We start from the raw sequence: 21,311 nt of genomic DNA, 5'->3' as shown, positions 1-21,311 counted from the left end.
AAAGACGGTCACTGCCACGCTGCCCCCAACACGCCGGCCAGGGGGACACCATGCCCTTTGTGACGTGCCGCAGACTGGGCACAGATTCGGCCGTGCTCTCCCCAGCTGCCAGGTGTCCCTTGGAGGGTGTCCAGGCCAGGAAGGACATGGTCCACGCCAGCTCCGTCACAGCAGAGACTTAAAGGGGGACACGATGATCTATTAACGCTTAGTTACTTTTTTCTAGTTGAAGGTTTGTGAAGATGTTTCAGGAAGAAAAAGACCTCGAGAAAGGAACTCCCTTCATTCTACTGGCTACAGAGAGAATCACAGACTGGTTTGGGTGGGAAGGGACCTTTAAAGCTCATCTAGTCCAACCCCCCCTGCCACGAGCAGGGACATCTTCAACTAGATCAGGTTGTTCAGAGCCCCGTCCAGCCTGGCCTTGGATGTTTCCAGGGACGGGGCAGCCACAGCTTCTCTGGGCAACCTGTGCCAGTGTTTCGCCACCCTCATCATGAAAAATTTAGGATCCCAGAGCAAGATCTTTGGAGGGGGCTCCAGTTTTCAGGAGGTGCTGAGGGGCCACCAGTTGATTAAAGGGCCTCCTTGTTGGTCTTGATTGAGACATCCCATCGCAGTGCCCTTGGCTTTGCTCTGATTCTCTCTCAGCTGCACCAAAATCTACAGCCTTCACTTCATAGCAGCTCCAGATGGGAAGAACACCACACAGAAAAGCCCAGCCATTATATTCATGGCCAAGCCCCCTCTCCAAGGCAGCTGGCCTGCGATGGTGAGACATATGCAGGGCTGTAAAGAGCAGTTTGCCAGCAGTGACAAAGAGCAGAATTATCTGCATCCAAAATTCACGCTCCAAACTGTGACATTCATTTGTTATCACGGGGCAGGGAAATTTCAGCTGGGCTGCAGTGTTTGGACCAACAGCCCTCTGCATGCAGGTGGGCCTAAACGTCTCTGGAAAGCCACACAAAATCAGCAAGGAAATCATTCCTACTCGTGCTGTATGTTATAGAAAGAAAGAAATTTGTCTTTTTGTGATCAGCTGCTTAGAAGGCCCAGGAACCCTCCGGTCTGAGCTGCAGCGGGAGTCAAACCCCAACTCATCCACTTGCTGCGGTGAGGATGTGGCTGCTTCTAAGGGCGGTACTGAGTTTTCACACCTTTTTGAACACACACGACATCTCTTTGTGGCCGGAGCGGGGACATGCTGACAGCCTCGAGCACGTCCCACTTGCAGCACTTCAGAGATGCGATGCAGCCGGATTCTGGTAAGGGCAGCGCGTATTTCCCCCGGAGCAGAGCAGCCTCCTAACAGACCGCTCGCCTTTCAAAGACATTGAACAAACCACTGCTTCTCTGGAAACACAAAGCCCAGTACAAACTCCCGCTCGGTGCTTTACCTTTATGGGAGGTTTTCTCGTCAGGTGAGAGACCAGGAAGTTCATGGCGATGTCCTCGCAGTTGATGTATTCATCCACCATGTCACGGATGGCTTGCGGCATCACGTAGGAATACAAGTAAGCGTAGTACTGGAAAGGATAAAAAAGCACAACATCGCTCAAGGTGGTCCCAGGCAGGAAGCGCCCACCCATCACTGCACCAGACCTGGAGCAGTCATGGCACCGTGGGTGAGTATCAAGACCGCTCGCTGGGACGTGTCTGGCTCAGAGCTCAAGGATGGCACACAATGGAGTGAATCCTGCCCCAAGGAGATCTGCTGTAGAGCAGCGGCAATCTACCCCCCAGCCTCCACCCTGACGCCCGAGGCTCCTGTATCCTCAGACATCCAGAACAACGGTTTCAGCCCCCTCAGATCTCGCTGTCTTTGCTGCTGCAGCCAGCATGGCAGCAGTAGCTAGCGGATAACCTTCCCAGCGTGATACGCCAGCTCAGGACAGTCCCCTCAGGAAAACATCCCTCCCTTTTCTCTAGGCCTGGTCACTCGCTGTTGTCTCGCCCGTACAGAGGCACACGTCACGGAGCCACTTTCTACGCTGCTCCCTTCCAGCATAAACCTCCCACACCTACCAGCCAGCCCGTGCCACCACGCAGGTGCAGAAACCCATGACTTCCCTGCGCATTACCCCTTGCAACACTTTGTAAGATTAAAGACGCTACAGTAAAGATGCGGGGTAGGGAATCCCGTGGCCTGCCTCGCCCTTGCCATGACCGAGAGCATCACTGAAACGCGCTCAGCCCCGCGCTCCATCCATCTTCTTCAGTGCCATGGTGCTTCTCACACAGCACAGACATACGCTGCTCCTCAAGGAGATGGCTCGCGGGGACACAGACCAGTTGCTGGCTGTGTTTCAGTTGGGAAAAGGAGTGGTGAGCTCTAAAATTTGTTCTTTAAAGAAAACACCCCACCCTACTAGCATTGGACTCTGGTTACTCTGAGAAGGAAGGGAAAGCCCAGGGCTCTGTGGCCATGACATCTCACCTTATGGAAGAAGGCAGCACCAGTGAGCACCATAGAGAGCTCGCAAGAGTAGTTGGAGTTGTAGAGCCAGGACTGATGGGGGATGTCCCACGCGTGGTAGCGCCCCGGGAAGCCAACGATGCGGTCCCTTGCCTCTCTCCAGACGCTGCAAACGCAAAGCCTTTCGGTGAGACACAAACCCGGGGAGCCCATATGGAGATGAGCACGGCTCTGGCTGAGAACCACTACACACAGGACTACGCCCTCGACACCAACAGACCCGCTCCCCAGGGGGGTTCCCAGCCATGGAGACGTCTATACATAAAACAGTTTGGCAACTGATCATCTAAAGAATGGCCAACATACGTTGTAGTTTGGGCAAAAAGGATAAACATTGTTAAAATGTGTAATTACCTTGCTTTAAAGTCCTTTTTTTTTTTTTTTTAAATAGAAATACAGAAAATTCCAATGTGCTAAAGATGGTTTTTTATGTAGGCTGTTGAGTACTAACTCGCCCACCTCCACAGCACTGAAGCTCTACTGTCGGTAGGAGGGCCCGACCGGCCGTCACAGCTGCCCGAGTGACACATGAACGAGGTCTCTCCCCGAGATAACTCCGATTCCTTTCTTACTGTACTGCAGGACAGGGCTGAAGGCAGAAATCCTGGCTTTAACGGACAGGCGGAATTTGTTGACCTTCTCTTGCTAAAAGGCTAAAAGCTGTTAGATGTGAACTGAAGCATCCCTCAGCCAACACTCCCAACCACGGGCTGTGAGCACAGACCAACGTCGCTTGGTACAAAGCTGAGCTTCTCACCTTGGTCCTCTCCTAGAGGCACGTTCAAGTTGCTTATTCACAGGAAAGTGCTCCTAAGTCATAAATAAGGGATTTTCTAACTCAAAAGAGCTGTTCTGTAGGTTTAAAAGAAAACTAACAAAAAAGCCCAATGGCCCAGAATTAGTTTCTGAATTACACAGAAAATGGAAAACTTAAGACCTCAGGTGGAAAGGCAGAGAAAGAGGCAGAGAAAGCCAGCGAGACGGGAAACTCTTCCTTTAGCCACCAGCTTCCCGCAGCCCACGCAGGGGCAGCACTGCACGACACAGATGCCAGCGCTGCTTCTCTCTCATCTCCACTCTTTGGAAAGTCCAGAGCAGCCAAGGCTTGGCCTGGGAGGAACCCAGGGTCTCCTGGCCTCTTTCCCCAAATCCTTGGGACTTTCCATCTCCCGGAAGCTCAGCTTCCTCCTCGGTGAAGTCGAGATAACATCAGGCTCCCTTTAGGAAAGCTGCTGAGATGCTGAAGACCCTGGTGTCTCCAGATGGAAGATCTGGAGTGCCAACCTGCCAGCTTTCCATCCCAAACCAACACCCGGCAGCTTCCTGGGCTCTGTCCATAGAGGACAAACATCTGGGGTCTTATGCACATCCTTCACCCTAACACACGCTCGCAGTCGAGCCGTAGGGAATTAAATCCTGAGGTTCGCGTGTGAGAGCGCGGGCTTGCTTAACATTCTGCTCTCATCTGAAGCTCACTCTCCTCGAGAGAAATCCCACAGGATAACTACAACACTGGCAGGAATAATTAAGACAAATGTCAGTGCCCAATGCCTAACCTGTGAAATAAATCCAGCTTCCACTGGCAGGGGTGCCAGCTTCCATCGGATCATCCGATCCCATCTCACTAACAGTGTCCAAGCCCCATCTCCAAATCCAGTGACTCCGGGCTATAACAATCAAGTCCCAGGCAGGAGCCTGTTGGACATGGAGGGATTTTCCCTTCTTCACAGGCACAAATTAGGGCAGAAAGTGGCCTTTTTGGTTTTTGGGGTTTTTTTCCCTTGTGGATGCGAGTTCCCGGTTCCTCCCACAGCCCCTGTTCCCGTGGAGAGCTACGGAAGCGATGGCTGCAGGGCAATCACAGGCTGCTGATGAGACCGAGTTTCCGAGGGCCCTGAGCTTTCATCACACTTACTGCCACAGCCAGGAGCAAAGCTGTGTTTATTGTTATATCCCCTACACAAATTAATGAAATTCTGATACAACCTGGTAATGAAAACCGAGTAATTAACACTGCCAGCAGCTTCCTTGGCACCATCCTCCCAGCAAGCACTTGTTTGCTGCAGTTTCTGTCAATCCAATGTGATTGTTTTGAAAAGCCGGAGTCGAAACTACTCATTCCCTTTCACTTCTCCCACGTCTCACTTTCCTATGAACGTGACACTTTCTCTGTCTCAGCTCAGCCACAAAAATAAAGAGTTTCTCCAGAGAATCGTTTTGGGTGTGCTCCTCAAAGGTTTGCTCTGGGTGCCCGCCTCCAGCTCGCTCCTGAGCAGCAAATGGAGCAGGAAGAGGCTCTTGGCCCCAAGAATTACAGCCCAAAGCAAAGTTTCAACAGAACACAGTTGTTATGGGCAGAGGTTCACTCCATCGCCGAGACACCGTCTCTTCCCTGGCTGAATGCGTTAGCACAGGGAGGCTTTGTAGGAACAAGGTGTTTGTAAGCAGGGACATGAGTGAGAATAATACACGGCACTTATAATTTTCATTTGATGCTCTCCAGGGCAAACTGGTAAAGCCTCAGCCAGGTGCTGTGGATGAGCGAAGGAAAACAGAGACCAAAGAGGGGGAGAAAATGGCCAAGTTCAGATAAAGAACCTAAAACAGGGCATGGAAGGGATGCCAGGAGTCCTGACGCCTACTCCCCTGCTTTAATCACTTTAACACCTCGTTTCTCATCTTTCAGCAAGAGCTTGTTGGGTTTCCAGGCGTTTCGTGCTTTTTAATCTTCCTCCCAAACATGAACCAACACGTTTCAGTGACAGCAGAGGGCTGGTCCCCATCTCCCACCCCGCAACCAGCTGCCGGGTGCTCTCAGATTAGCAATCACAGCCCCCAGCCCTGCCCTGGCGGACTGACAAGCCACAGCCAAACGAGCTCCAGCACCGTCTCCTCGTGCCATCCTCACTCCCCGACGCCTCTTTGGCAGTCAGTGAGGTTTAGCTGTACGAGATGCAGGAGCAGCCTGCAGAAACCTGCCACGGCAGGAGCCCACGTAACTGCTTTCTACCCTGGCCACGTCATCTGGAAGCTTTTGGCCAGGGCAAAGCCAAGGGAAAACGTAGACGCTGGAGCAGAAAGAGGGTTGGAATGAGACAACCAGCACCAGCCCGTTCTTCGTAACATCTGTCTTTTCCATGCTCTGCAGAAAAAGTGCCAAAATAACTGTCACATCCCAATGTCACACCAAGCAAAGAGGATGGCAGCCCACCGTGAGCACAGGAGCATCACGTCCTGCAGCAGCTGCGAATGTCCTGGCCTTGCCAATGGCAGACGAAGGACGGAGCGCAACAGTCTCTTGGGTTTGTTTTTCCAGTTCTCTTCCACCCTAGGAAGCCACGCACCCCCAAAATCATACCCCCCAAACCATTAAGGAAACACTATCAGAACAGCAAAAGATGAAGAGTTGAGGCTAAGAAGCGTGAGAATCGGGGTTGCCTGGACAACCTGAAACCAGGCTGCCCGTCTGCACTCATTAAACAGTTCATTACCGCATCTTACTCCTCCAAGAAATGGAGTTGAAAAGCCATGGGAAGGGTTGTCCTAGTCCTAATTCTGGTCACACCTTTAGCTACGAGGCCACGCTGCATCTGAGCAGACCCTGGATGCAGAAAAAATCAGTTTGGGTCCAGAGGCTACATGCATGGAGGCTACTCACCGGAACCCAAACATGATCTCGTCGTGGCGCAGGTGAGCATCATCGTCGATGGACAGGATGGCCTCTGTCTCGATCTCATCCCACGGCAGGAACCGGTTGTTCAGGCTGTTCTTCTCTGTCCGGACAACCTAAGAGATGAACACACAATAGTTACGTACGGTGGCTGTACGCGCACAGAGAAGAGATTTAGGGGCTGTGCACTCCAGCCGCAGCGGTCCATTTTGGACTGCATTTCGGCACTGCTTCATAGCCCCTGTGATGGAGAAATGCTTTCTACGCAAAAAGCATCAGCTCGCTCGGGCGCCAGCTCCAGCGTCCAGCCCTTTCACCTGCTGCCTCCTGCCCGTCTCGCAGGAGTGCCAAAGCCGAACCCAACGCCCACGATGCTGGGTACCAGCTGGATCTGCTGTGCTCGCGGTCGCCTGCCCTCTCACGCAGGAGCGCGGCTCTGCAATCATGAAAAGAAGGAAACACAGCAGCCAGGGCCGGTCTCTCCTACGGCTGCTGAAGAAGTGGCTCTTGCAGCATTTCTCCAGCGCTGATCTAAACCAAATTGTTTCTGCAACTATCCACGCTTACTGCCTTGGACGCAACTTGTTTGCAATGACCCCCTCTCAAAACTCTTCCAACCCCCCACCCCCTGCAATTCCCCTTATCCCCAGCCATACGTGTGTAAAATCAGACTGAATTTCTCCCTCTCCTTGATTGCCCCTTCCATGCTGGACCCTTTCTCTCCCTTGCTCTTTTCTGATCTATACACACTCAGTTCATCCTGGGCTTCCTGTCCTGTTCAATCCCTCCAGTTGTTTCTCTGGCTCTCTTCTGAACAATCTCTCTTGATTTAAAAACAAAGCCCAGCCTGGTAAAAAGAATAAGGCGTCACGGCAATAAAATTCCATTGAATAAGATTACATTTGATCACATAAAAAAAAGCCCACGCTGAAACCATTAACAGTGGAAAATATTTGTATTGGGGATCTGCGTGACAGCTGGTACGATTAAATTCCCATGTAAAGCCAGTGTTAGTGCTTTCATCTGTCAATAGCTGCTGGGAGGGGGGGAAATGGAACATTTGACAAGAAAGCATTAAAATATTTCACTGAAGATCCATCAAAAGCACAAACAATTTATTGCAGGGAGGTGAACAAATTATGCAGCTCTAAGCTGCGGTGGAGCAGGGCCAGAGCCGAGCCGGCAGCACTCCCACCCCGGGAGGGCTGCGATGCAATTAGTGTCCACAGGAGAAGGCAAAAACAGAGAGAGACAATGCCGGCGCAGGAATTTCTTTCCCCTCTCCCTCCCGAGGTGAAGAAGCAGGACAAAAATCAGCACGGTGTTAGTATTTACTTTCAGAGTTAGCGTGAGCCAGCAGATGCTCCCAGGGATATCTTCTCTATCTGGGAACTGCTGGAAAAGAGAGGTTGCAGGAATCACAGCGGGAACGGGTGATGAGGAGGCAACCGCACAAACTGATTTGGCGGAAGCAGCTGGTAAGACAGGAATCAAAAACCCAGGAGGTTTGGAATGGTACAACCCTAAGGTGCTGGCCCAGGAGGCCAAGGAAGACCTGGACACAAGGAGGCCAACACAACCTTTGAGAAAACCACCTCCACAGAAACATCACCAAACTCGACACGCTGTGTGTGGGTGCATCAACCCGGAAAGGAGAGGAGCCAACAGTGGTCCCCAAATTGACAACAAGGAGAATTTAAACCTTCTACATCACCACGGCTGTATCTGTAACTGGCTTTACAAATGCAAGTGCTTTTGCAGCTGCAGCAGGAGAAGCAGGTTTGCTGCCTCGGAAAGAGGGGACACAGCTCTAGATGGGGCAGCTGGGCCTTGCTCCCAGTTGTTTTTTGGACTGGAAGAGCACTTTGGCAAACCGACACAATGACAAGTCCAAGAACGTCGCACAGGGCAGCAAACCAGACCTTGGTGGGGCTGCTGAACACCTCCAGTGAGACATGGGCATTTCACCTGTTCCAGCACGAGCCATTAGCCCCCATTTCCAGCCCTCTTCTAATTAATCACCCAGTGTATGGTGGCATTTACAGGATCCATTTTTATCGTGTCAGTGGTTAAATGCCGTAGGAAATTTTCTGCCTCCCACACATGGCTGGCTCCTTCTCTGGTCAGTGCCGGTAGCCCACCTGGCACACCAGTTCTCAGCTGCTTCACAAAGCCTTCAGGATCAGCAGTGATGGCAAAAACCACCCAAGAGCAGCTTTCATGGTTTCTGGCACAGGCAAGGGCCCCTCCAGTAAATTCCAGCCTGGTCCAGCTGGGAACTGGTCATCGCTCTCTCCTGCTCAGCGATGATACATGATGGGTTTCAGCTCCTCAAGGGTGTCACGCAGCATTTCTGAAAGCAGCACCATTTTTCCCGATGAAGTCTTGTGACCACCAACTTTTTCTTCCTGTTGCAGATCCAGTCTTCTAAGAAGTTTGCAAACTTTTTAAACCCAGCACCGATACAGAATTTAGCCTTTTGCTAAAGAACACGTGCCACGCTGCACCTCTGCTGTCACGATGGGATTTCCTCAGAAAACCTGATCTCAGTGAAGTCTGTGGGCCTCCTACTCATTAGGATTAGCAGAAGTTGGACTGAGTCCATAGTAAATTGATATCATGCTTTCCAGGCAAGGTCCTGCTTTGCCAGTTGAAGATGGATGAATGGATAAAGGACGAAAGAAGAGCGAGAACCACCAGGCTGAGCAGCAGAAACCCTTCTCTGCCTCACCGATGGCCTGGGAAGTGCGTACCGCTTATGAATTTATCAGACTCCTACTCACTGCAAGTCTTCATCTCAGCTTCTCGGGAAAGATTCGGGTCCCACGTCTGCAAACGTCAATTCATTTCCGTTCCCCAAAGCTGAAAACGGCAGCATGGAGGTTTTGCCCACAGCACTGTCCTGCATTTACGGTCAAGCCACTTTTAAAGCTCTTCTGCTGCCCTCGCGAGCCCTCGCGGCAACTGCTATTCAAAATCGAGGGAGAGGTAAAGATGTGATGTTCAGCTCAGAGGTCCAACGACCCAACAAAGTCAGGCTGGTTTTAACCTGAGCTTTGGAGTCAGGTCCACCTTCTTGTGTGGTAAAGATCTGGATAGGAAGCAAAACTCGGCACAAGTGCTGCAAGGGGCACGTTTCGGGTTACTCCGTCACGTCTGAAGCTTTGCAGGACTGGAAGTGCTAGTGTTCAGCTTTTGCATTTCACAGAAAATAAGTGTACTCCTGCCTTTCATCTGGGAGTATTTAAAATTTAAGCAGCCTGTAAATCGATAGATTCCAAGGAAAAACCCAGCAAATTTATTGATTGACTTGTTTTCCTGTAACTTGCTGAACAATAACATGATTCAACTACTGTCAATTGAAAAAGTGCAGTGGATCCTGCCTGAAAGGTCTGAAATTGGGAACTCCAGAGGATAAAGAGGTCAGCACACCAACATTAAACTCTTCCCTAAAGAGAAGGATGCTACAAAGGAGCTGGATTCCTCCAAGCCTTGATAACCACATTCAATTCAACACATTAGCTCCAGCAAAAGTTAGAATCAACTTAAAGCTATTGCCTTTGATGACTTGTTTTCAAAGAAACTATCCTGATTTACAACACTTTTAGGATGCAGCTAATTGTCAGACAACAACTCAGTGACTTTTGTAAAGCTCTGCACTTTCCCTTGGGCGACGACACCAAGGAAGCGCACGGAGACCTGCAGGCAGCGATCTGAGATGGGAACGATGGGGCTGAGGTTCAAAACCTCCCTCCTGTCTCTCTATCCCCCCGAGACGGTTCAAGCATGGTGTCTCCCCAGGCAAGACCAGGTTTTGATCTCGACCAGATACGCAGCATCCTGAGCTGCGGAAACGAGGGCATCGTGTTATTACACAGAAGATATAACTCTTGAGAAAGATAAAAGTGAATTTTTGGGAAACTTTTCTGGTTTAATACAAGCAACTAATCTTGTAAAAACAGGTTAGAGGGAATGGGAAGAGTATTTCATACAGGGACTTGAAACATTTCTCTCTCTCCTAAAAGTTTTTACATTTCAATGGGCCTCTAAACCCACCAGATTTCTCAGGCATGAGATGGACAGCATGGGTACAAATGTACTCAGAAGCTTATTAGGACAGGTGAAAAAAAGGGTTATTATACCCACAAAATACAGGAAAAGTCCAATCCTCTCCCTCACGTGGCCTTAAGTGAGATTTAGTGATTTTTCATTACTTCATCACACACTTAAAATACAGCTGAATGACACGTTATTGTGCCATGTCCTCGGCCGCAGGTATCTCAAAGCGCTCTTCCAGCATTAACTAATTAATCTCCCGCCACCACGTGCGGGGCTAGGTGGAGAAAGCCAGCAGACACCATGGTGACCACAGATGTATATGTACAGAGAAAAGGCATGTTGTGCTGCCAAATTCAGGGATTTACAGGCCAGAGGAGGTCAATCTGGTGTGACCTCCTTATATGGTGGACCAGGAGACGTGATGCAGCCACCCTTCTTCTGGAAGACTCATCACATGGCACCGTAAAACAGTTGTGAAATGACAACTCAGACCAAATTACAAAGTCACAAGTTCAAACTTCATGGCACCGGTTGAACTCTAAATGCTTTCTGGAGAACCAGCGGTGGATGGCTGGTGGGGTTGACAGCAGTAAGTTAAGCCAAAAGGGACTTTCAAGTCACCTACATTAACCTTCTGCACGATCCAGGTCACCAGTAGCAGCATCTCTGCCAGAAAGGCATCCTGCATCTCTGCCGGAAAGGCATCCTGTCTCCATTTGAAGACATCAAGAGTGGGGGAATTCACCCTTCCTTTGAGACGTTCACTCTCAAACGTAACAACTTGCTCCTCGTGAATCATCTGCCTTCAGCCGCCAGCCACTGCTCCTCGGTGGGCCTCATCTGCCCCAGAAAACTACATAGGTGTCATAACCAAACCCTCTCTCTGTTCTTTTTCAAGCAGATTGAGGTCTCGATGTCTCACCCAGGGCTGTTTCTTCTGCCCTTCCATCATTTTAATGACCAATTTTGCCATAATCTTGTTTCTCAAGTCTCGAGCCAAGAGCTCTGTCAAAACCCAACAAAAGATGTTCCCTCAGCAAAGCTGAAATGCTGCGCTCCAGCAAAGCTGAAATGCTGCGCTCCAGCAAAGCAGAGTCAGCAGTTGCTCTTACCCAAGGAGATTCATATAGCGAGGAGGACACAAAATCAGCCATCGAGCTAAAAAAAAGACACAAACATATTTACCCCAAAGCCACCTTCCCTTACAGCAAATGTTAAGGCTCGAAGCACTGAGCAGAGCATCAGTGGTAGGACCTGCACTCAAACCCCAGCCCCTCCAGACTCAAAACCATCCCAGACTGTGTATTTCTGGTTGTCTTTATTTTGGTTATTTTGGGCTTTTCCTCGGGAATAATTTTTTAAAAGCACTTTGTCATCAGCTAAATGGCCCCCAGCTCAAAATCATGAACCTCCTAAACAGTCTGCAAACTTTTGAGACAATCTGCAAGACCTAAACTGCCTCCGGGCTCCCAACACACATTGGAAGTTTCTGCTTCTTTCAGCAAGTCAATTCAAGGTGATTCAGCTCCAGAACATGGTTGGGTTTTTTTTTTGGGGGGGGGGGGTTGGTTTGTTTTTTTTTTTACACAAGGAGAATAAAACCCCACAACTCCAGGCAAACCCACTTGCTCCTCGTGTTGTTCATACCTACGTTGGCCAAATGGATCTTAAAAATGTTAGACAGAACTAAAACAGAACATAAATTCACAATCTGCCCAGGACTAATGTCCCTAACCAATACTTTATAGTACGTTTTTATACATAAATACAAAAATGCAGTAAAATCAATATTTTCCAGCAATCTTCCACTCCTTGCTAGTGAGGCTTTACGCTTAGGCTTTAAATTAAGTGTCACATATAATTTGACGGTGCAAACATGAAGAATGTCTATGCCCTTGGAGAAGTTTTGACAGTTCAACTTGGTGAACTGAAATGATTTCTGGGCAAAGAGCAAACTGCAAGAAATCAGGAACCTCATTGCTCACGTCAGGTTTTCATCAGAAAAAAAAGGAAAAACCAAACTAGAAGGAAGCCCTTAGGAGGGCTGGATAATAGGGGAAGGCAAAGAACAAGCTCTTGGGAAAAGGATCCATTTCCATCATTCCCAAATATGTGCAAATTCAACCCAAATGGGCTAGGGATAAATAGCACCATAGGCAGAGTGGGGATGGGGACATCACAAGCTTGCTTTCACCACGCAGTTGAGAATTACGGCACTGAAGACGCGGGAGCCAAATGCATCTGCGTGAAGAGTTGACCTCGATCTACACTTCGAAGCAAGAAGCCGAGAGCTCCTGCCAGTGCAGTCCTGCAGGGAGGATGCAGATTTACAATACTGTCAATCCCTTTTCTTGCCACTGACTCTGAATATTTATTAATAACGTTCAGTGAAGCGAGTCTCCTGCTTTGCAGGGGAGCGCCCTAGCCAGAGGCTCTGGGGTTGCATCCTTTTCCTTGCCACTGTCCCAAGGACTGATCTGCTGGACCAGAGTAAAGCCGTCTGCAGAACACAGCTTAGCCCGATGGGGACAGCGCTGACCTCAGGGGTGGAATCTGTGTAGTACTTCATCTGGGGCTCTCAACAAGGACCCTGCTGTTCTACTCTGCATGGAGGAGCAGGTAGTTCAGATCCTCTCCATGAAGAAAAGGGCTAGCGTGTCTCCCAAAACATGGGTGACCAGTTTGACCTCTTGGACTTGGCTCCAGAGATGCCACCGTCATCATCCCCACCCATCAAGTCAGAACAAGATTTGCATACTTGGGAGCTGATGATCTTCATCTCACCCACATCCACATCTTCATGTCAAGTTGAGTAGGGTGCTCGCCATCCACTTTGATGACGGCTTTTTCCTTCTGCAAAAAGCACATGGGAAGCCAAGACTTCTGCAGCTCTCCCATGTGTCTGCAGGCTCACAGAACATGCCACCGCTACCATTGGCTAACGTAGTAAGGAATGCAATTAAAAATCAGCCAAACTAGGCTTAATAGAAGTTACGGAGAGCTTTGTTAGCAGACTTTGGGAGATGGCAGACTCCAGCAGAGGGGAACAACGAGCAGGTACCAAGTAATCTTGAAACTATTCTGTAATCACGCATTTATTTTCAACTCCTAGTTTGGACAAATTCAGACATCCTCTGATTAAGAAAGTTGCAGAGATCAGCCCTTAAGACCTGCAGACTATCAGCTACACTAGTCCCTTCCCTTTATGCATCAGCAGACAAGTGCTGAGTCAGAAGATTATTTACAAGACTCCTTAGGAGGAGTTATGCGTGTGTGCAGATTCACGTACGCATAAGCAGGATAAATCACATCTTTTTTTTTAACACGGCCGACTCCATGCCCTGCTCCTTCTGCAATCGAGGTGTTAGATCAAACTGGCACTTGCTTCTCTCCAAATGCTACCAGAGATGCAGATGAGGGAGATGACAAGTCGCCTGGTCCCACGAAACAGCAGCATCCTTGAAGCTGTGTATTTTTTGGGGAACGCAGTTGTCAGAACGGGTTTGCACTGACCAGCTGGAAATCAAGCAACAAGTTTGGGATGTCAGACGAGGCTACAGCACACTGTAAATATCCCTGGCTACGGCGGCGATTTTGGCATTGGGAGAGGCTCCATATGGAAACTACACACCTGAGGTTCACTCTCTTAAAGATGACTTTTTGATTCTGATTTCTCTCATGCTCCGTGTTACCTTCCCCCCATTTAACACGTCAGAGAGCTGAAAAGAGAAGAGAGGCCAGTCCCAAGGTAGGAACAGCATGTGCATGTTGGCTGCACGACGAGAAGCCAAGCTCTCTGCCAACGCAGCTGCCAAGGAGAAGCCAAAGGAGCTGTTGCCATCGCTACAGATGCCACCAAAAATCTCTGCAGCCCTCTACCCATTCCCAGTTAGATGATGTTTGTGGGAATCACGTGGTTCTGACCAAGACCGCAGTCTTTTTTTTCTTGATTTTCTCAGCGTTTTATCACTACCTGCTCCTGGGCAAGCAGAGATGCTCCACAAAAACTGGCAAGATCATCATGGCTCTCAGCCCAGACCTCAAATCTATTTGACTGCCCTTACCAAGGACAACTACGGTGGTGCTTATTGAAAACTATCAATTGTCTCCTGAAAGTGCAGCATCAAACTCAAAGTCCCCGAGGTCCTGCCCTGCCCACGCAGAACTGTTTCCTCCTGCCAATCTCAACTCTCACCATAAGAAAATCCTCCTGATTTGCAGAGGAGAGAAATTCAATTCCTACTGGCCAACATCCTGCTTTCCAAACCCAAAACCACACTGAAAAGCACAGAACCAATCCTTGAGCTCAGCCAGCAATTCTTCATTTAAGGAGAAATAAAAAAACCCGGCCTCACCCGATACACAACATGATGCTCCTCCTGGCATGTTGCCGGGGCTGTGCGGGCAGCAGATGGGATGCTAGCACGGCCTTTCCACCATAACCAAGCCCCCAAGATGATGCCTTTCCTCCTCACAATCATGCTCTCATTCCAGCCCAGACCTGAGACCTCAAGGAAATGAGTCCAGCATGACACAGGACTAACAGGATGCTTCTGACAATTCCCAACGAGCTGCAAATCCAGGGGAAACTGCAGCCCTGCACTTTGACACCCATGAAACCTGGTGTTAAATCTCCTTCCAGAAGGCATATCTTAGCAGATTGGCATCTTGTAAGGAAATGGATGTTCTTTTGATTGTGAGCATTTATGATAATTGATGTTTAAAAAACTTGGGATGCAAAGGCAAAATCATGGATGCAGAAAGCAGCTCTTTCAAAACCTCAAGATGTTTGTTAAGACAATGATCTACCATTATTCTAGGGTTAACATGCTCAGATCCAGAAGATACTGATAAAGGGACACAGATGCGACCACAGCTCCTGAATGAGCCCCGTTACGCTGGCCAAAGCTATCCTGGAGAGAGATCCAAGCTGCATGGAACCACTTGCATGTGAGGTGCAGCTGTAAGGGGATGCGCTCCTCTCATGCTGGTGTCTCCCCACAAAACCTTGCCATACCCGGCTGGCTCTCAGCTCCGCTCCACAGAATCCCAGACTAGTAGGGACTGGAAGGGACCTCTGGAGATCATCTAGTCCAACCCCCTGCTAGAGCAGGATCACCCACAGCAGGTTGCACAGGATCGTGTCCAGGTGGGTTTGGAATCTCTCCAGAGAAGGAGACTCCACAACCTCTCTGGGCAGCCTGTCCCAGGGCTCGGTCACCCTCACAGGGAAGAAGTTTTTCCTCATGTTCAGGTGGAACTTCCCGTGTTCCAGTTTGTGCCTGTTGCCCCTTGTCCTGTCACTGGGCACCACTGAGAAGAGTCTGGCCCCGTCCTCTTGACCCCCACCCTTTAGATATTGGTAAGTGTGGATCAGATCCCCTCTCAGCCTTCTCTTCTCCAGGCTAACCAGCCCCAGCTCTCTCAGCCTTTCCTCATACCAGAGATGCTCCAGGCCCCTCCTCATCCTCGCAGCCCTCCGCTGGACTCTCCCCAGTAGTTCCCAGTCTGTCTGGAACTGGGGAGCCCAGCTCTGGACACAGAACCCCAGATGTGGCCTCATGAGGGCAGAGCAGAGGGGGAGGAGAACCTCCCTTGACCTGCTGGCCACGCTCTTCTTCACACACCCCAGGACTCCCAGGTCCTTCTCCGCAGCGCTGCTTCCCAGCAGGTCACCCCCACCCTGTCCTGGTGCTGGGGTTATTCCTCTGTGGGTGCGGGGCCCTACACTTGCTCTTGCTGAATTCCATTGGGTTCCTCTCCGCTCAGTTCTCTACTCTGTCCACATCTCACTGTCCAGCTCGTCTGGATGAGGCCCAGGCCATGCGGGGCTTAGCTCCAGATGGTGATGCACCAGCATCTGCTGCAGCCGGGCAAGGAGGAGAGTCGGCAGGAGAAAGGACATGGCACTTTGCCGCCGGTGCTCATTCCCACACCCCTTCCACATCGGTTCTCACCTACCCCATATGTATTATTTGGCATCTGCTCTCTTGCTTGATTTGATGGCACTTGCACCAAAAATATCGGTCATTTATTTGAAGGTCCACCTGAAAACAGCTTCAGAAATGCTCTTAGTGGGATGTTTCAGTAGTCATCTATTGTCTGATGAGACATCCCTGGTTTTTACAGTGGCTTCCCCTGGCAATTCTTCACCTTCTTGTTTTCCCTTTAATCTTCACTTGTAGAGATGGATTGGAAAGTTACCATTTCCCCCTTTCTCATCTATTAATTACTCTGCTGCTCCTTCCCCAGCGCTTCCTCTTCACCTTGACACAGTTACGGCCCCCTCCTTTATGCCCTGAACCAGCCCAGCTAGACTCCAGACTTCTGCGCTTTGCTACCTCCAATTTAAGGCATTTTCAAAATTTGAATGAAAAGGATTTATAGACTATTTTAAGGCTTATCACCAGAGGTATGAAAAGAGTTTCACTGGAAGGGTATTTAGCTATGAAGCTATCCAAAGGCAGCGTATAGTGCATATAAATTGGCAAAACAGATGCATTTTAAAAATACGCGTAATTAAATAATGCAATATAAAGCCAAGCATAAATTATCCCCCACTGAGAACAAAACCACACAGGCAGATACTAGTGGAAATCCTTTTTTTAAACTGATACTGTGTCAGTGCACGTAATATGTACAAACACTCGGTCTCTATTTAAACTACTCGACCGCTATCGGTGAGTTGCTCATCTCTGAGATAACAGCTTGCGATACAAATAAAACTGATTATTTATTCATTTTCATACGGAAGCAGGGGTTGCATCTTTCTAGGAAACTGAAGGCAAAGAATGCTTATTTTAACATTAAAGGGATCTAGATACTCATTTTTATTCTGTGTGTTACTCTTAGTGGCTGTGCAATTAAAGATGCATGTTGAGTTGGTTGTACGATTAGATTTATTTTACAATTATTTGTAATTATTTGGCTCCAGAGAACGTCCTTGGGATAACATGCTGTCACGTGCAGTTGAGGCTTTCAAATACCTTGTCTCCCGTTGCTTCATCTCACTCCTTTCACAAATTTCTGAAACTTCACTCTGTGCTTTACATGAAAGCTCGCAGGGAAAAACTGCTGAACCAAGGGGACAGAAAAGCTCACGACCCAACGTCCATTAGCATGTCTGGGATCATGAGCCAGATTTACAAGTTGCTGTTTGCTGTGAAACGAGAGAAAGCCATTTGAGGAGGGAAGATCTCGCGCTCAGGGGTTTGATACCCATAACCCCAATTTTGGGTTCAGTGGGGTTTTTTTGCAATGAAATAGGCAATATCCAAAGGCGTGATGTTCTGACAGACGTCACAGTTCTTTATTGATGCTCTTTCAAGTTAGGAGCTAGATGAATGTCGCAAACCTGCTTTCACTTGGCAAATCCTGTCTTGGTATTCACAGCCTGAAAATTCAGATGAAATTCTGCCCAGCCTAGAAGCAGTCCCAGAGCTCAGACCTGAAACACGCTGGGGAGACAACGGACGGCAGCAGGAGCGTCTCTAGCAAGAGCACGCACGGATTCAATGCAAAGAGGGGCATACATACACAATTATGTGTCTTCTGTAAGACAAAGTATGGCAAATAAACTAGAAACATCCTGTCCACAGGGTTTCTGCAATTTAAAAGTGGCGGTGTTGAACTTGCCTGCAGCATGGCCCTTACCAGATGATGATTCTGCTGCGGGGCTTTGCTCATCCTGCTGTCCATGGCTCCTGTAGGGACCCTTTGCAAGAGGCCATGTGGGGTGTAGCATCCAGCTTTCTGCAGGAAGGACAACGATCCTGCCACTGAGACTTCTCTAGTGACAGCACTGAAACACTCATCCTAACAACAAAAGTATCTTCTCAGAAAAACTCGCTGTTTTCTCGGCTTTCATTTTACCCTTTCCATCTTCAAGCTCTTGCTTCTGGCAGTCTGTCTCAACTCTGAACTTCATCATCTGGGCCTCTTCTACCTCTCCAAATACCCCTTGGCTGCTATAGTGGCAATTTTAATAGCAAAAAGGTTGTTGAATAAAACAGCTTGCTCTTCTAAAGCTCGCGGTAATGACATAATGCACTGTTGAAACTACCGGCATGCTCCAAGCTGATGTGGCTGCATTTTAACAAACTGGTGCCGTCTAGCGTTTCCTAATCTCGCAGGACAGCTGTTAGGTTGACGAATGTATGCAAACAACTCAAAGATCTTTGGATGAAAGTAAATTGTTAGAGGATTTTCAAAGGTCAGTCCTATACAATAGGAACATTGCCCTTTCAGATTCTAAGTCATGAAAACTGACAAATTTCACCCGACGCAGCATCAATTAAGTGGTGAAACAACGGGGTTGGATATGTAAGGCTGAGACCCAGGAGCTCAGGGCTGGAGAAGCACAGCTCTGTATCATTTAACACAGGAAAAAAATAGCAGGCTTACGTCAACCTCCCCGTATCTGTCCCAGATAAATTTTACGTGCACTGTAAAATTCTATTCAAGGGGAAGCTTTTTCCCACTCTGATCTCCCCACTTCTACAGCATCCCTCCTCCAGCTCTGTGTCTCCATCCAACCCGGGCACCTGAGCTCTCCCCAGATGAGATCCGGCAGCGTGCTCGGAGAGAGTCGAGTTGATGAAATGGGGACATCTGCCCTGCATTTTCTGTACCAAAGCCGTTTTGCTAATATTAGGTGAAACACAGAGATGCCATTTCTAACTAGCCCTTGCTGTTGAAAAAGAGAACACGCAAAGAGACAGAAAGAGGGCAGGAACATCTTTTAACTCTTTTCACAAGGTGGAGTATTAGTGCCTGGAGCTCAGGGATGGGGAATTCAAACTGCTTGTGGGTAGCAAAAACTTTCCAGAGCTAGAATGGTAAATACTAACAGCTCAGGAACAGATACCTCCTTTCCACTTCCGCTTTAAGCCAACTATGACTCCTGGGAGTCAGCAGGAGTTTGGTTCTGCCAGCAGAGGAGCTGCAGATCCTGGTGGCATCCTGGCCGGTCCCTGGAGAGAGGAAGAGCCTGAGAAGCACATCAGGCTAGAGCGATCACTGCTCTGAACTAGTTTTTATATCCTGGATCTGTTTTGGGTATCGTAGGGAAGCTGGCACTGCACCACGCAGGGCAGAGATGCACAAGGTCGGAGTGATACCCGCAGCCAGGACTGCTGCACACCGCTTGGGCTAATTTGTTTTCAGGGCAGCTTGCGAAATTCCGAGCAGCAGAGGGAAAGCAGGCCAGGAAAGAGCCCACGGCCAGGACTATCCTGTTCCTGTACTTGAACTAACCACAGAAATGCCGTGTAACGCAGCCTGTACAGACGAAGAAGAAAAACCCAAGCACGTCACAAAGGAACTGAGTCCGAAAGCCTGACCTTACTTTGGCAAAAAAATTCAGTGTCCCTGCCTCACCCTCCCAGCTGCGCTGTGCAGGTGGAGTGCTCACCACAGATGTGTCGGGCCAGGTACAATCTCAGTACACTGTCCTCCTTGGAAGAGCCATATGAGAGCTTGGAACATCCATATGAGAGCCTAAAAAAGATGCACAACCTGCAATGCCCTGACCCTATTAAAAAAACCAAAAAACTTCTGAAGTATTGAAACCCAGATCTCTCTTGGCCCTTCACTCTTGAAAAGACTCTGGTAGCTAATTCATGCACTTCTAATTTCATTGGAAAAGACATGTTGCTAGTCCCTTGGTCCATGCTGAGAATTCTGGCAGCAAATGGACTGAGAGCTCAGGGATGGATCTGAGAGGGGCTGTCACATCTCATCTGCAAGACAGAGAGCATGTAAAACTCAGCACAGCGGTTTAGGAGCACCCTTGGGGTATCCTCTTCTTGCCAAGCCATGAGCTGCTGTGCAATACCAGGTCATCAGCATCAAAGGGAAGGAAATACAGCAACATCCGTCTCAGAGATACAGCAACGCACAACGGAGAGTCAGAGCGTCTCCAGTGAAAGAAGAAAGTGCTTGAAACCCAAGGGGTGCAGTCCCAGGGGATTATTGGAGATATCTTTTTTCTGTTCACCAAGTGAGGCAGAGCTTATCTTTCCACACTTTGCTCTTTGGCTTATAGCCCAGCGGCTTTAATTAACAGAGACTTTCGTCAGTGCAAATCCTCAGTATTGTTGTGCAATTACTTCTTCAGCAGGCTCCTTCTCTTTCTACTCAGTATCTGTCAAGCAGGATTTCCACTACAGCAGTAAAACAAAACACCTGGCAGAGCAGGTACGATTATTTTTAAATTTATTAAAATTGGTACGTCTCACTGTTTGGAATATATTACATCTAACGATGCCCGGTGATGTTGTTCAACATTTAAAAGCTGCTGTGTCCCCTTCTAGAAAAGCTTTAGTGCTGGCATTCATATCTGGAGGCTGAAGGCATGAAAATGAACATTATATCTCAACTAACTGAGGAAGGAACTGGGGTCACACTATTAACTTACTGAGCACCTACTAAAACAGTTGGCATATAAACTTGGTATATAAGCAGAGCCAAGAAGCCATCAAGTTTGCGGGTAGGTTATTTTTTGACAGGAAGAGGACAGAGGATTTATTAATGCTTACGTGTCTGGGAGCAGCAACCGTAAAGACTACTCAGGCACAGAAACCCACTTTTGGCTTCCAGGTTTATTCCAGACTGGAAGCCTTTTGGGGACCTCCGAGATGAGAAGGCTGAGATCTGCTGGGCAAGTTCTGATGGGTCTGGATGAAATGAAGACAGCTTTCTGCCAGCACGTCTGTCCTCAAATCCATTGTCTAGAGACGAGAGCTCTTTTATGTAACGTTAGAAGAAAAGAACTAGCAAAACCATAGCGCGATTCCCTAATCAGCATTTTATCTCTTTTTGTTCTCGTCGTTCCATGAGTACGGCTCATGGAGAAATGCAATTTCCATGCGCTCAAATATCAGAGAATAGGGTCAGGATATTACCCTGAATGTGGTCAAATAAAGGGGAAAGGCATTTTCACCAAACACGCAATCTCACCTCAGCAAGCAATAAATAAATGCCTTCTCGCTCAATGTTGCAGAACCAGTTGATGACAAACGAGGACACAAGCCCCAGGTGAGTTTCTGAGGATCTTCCCTTTGCTCAGAGACTTCAGTTGCTGGATCCTAATTGCTGGATCCC

At 48.7% G+C, this 21,311-nt stretch overlaps 1 protein-coding gene across 12 annotated transcripts in view; it reads right to left on the bottom strand.

Annotated features, from left to right (window-relative positions):
• The window catches only part of EXTL3 (exostosin like glycosyltransferase 3), a 160,022-nt gene that overhangs the window by 4,160 nt on the left and 134,551 nt on the right, over positions 1-21,311 (bottom strand). For all 12 annotated transcript variants that reach the window (XM_075750343.1, XM_075750334.1, XM_075750332.1 and 9 more), the window contains 3 exons: positions 6,138-6,265; positions 2,441-2,585; positions 1,401-1,529 (listed from right to left, as the gene is read on the bottom strand). In XM_075750343.1, coding sequence (XP_075606458.1) covers positions 1,401-1,529; positions 2,441-2,585; positions 6,138-6,265 — 402 coding nt within the window. The remainder of the gene's footprint in view (positions 1-1,400; positions 1,530-2,440; positions 2,586-6,137; positions 6,266-21,311) is intronic.

The sequence above is a fragment of the Balearica regulorum genome, chromosome 3 (genome assembly GCF_011004875.1).
Source record: "Balearica regulorum gibbericeps isolate bBalReg1 chromosome 3, bBalReg1.pri, whole genome shotgun sequence".
NCBI classification, from domain to species: domain Eukaryota; kingdom Metazoa; phylum Chordata; class Aves; order Gruiformes; family Gruidae; genus Balearica; species Balearica regulorum.
The sequence above is the reverse complement of the archived record's forward strand: the minus strand, read 5'-3'. Positions and strand labels throughout refer to the sequence as shown.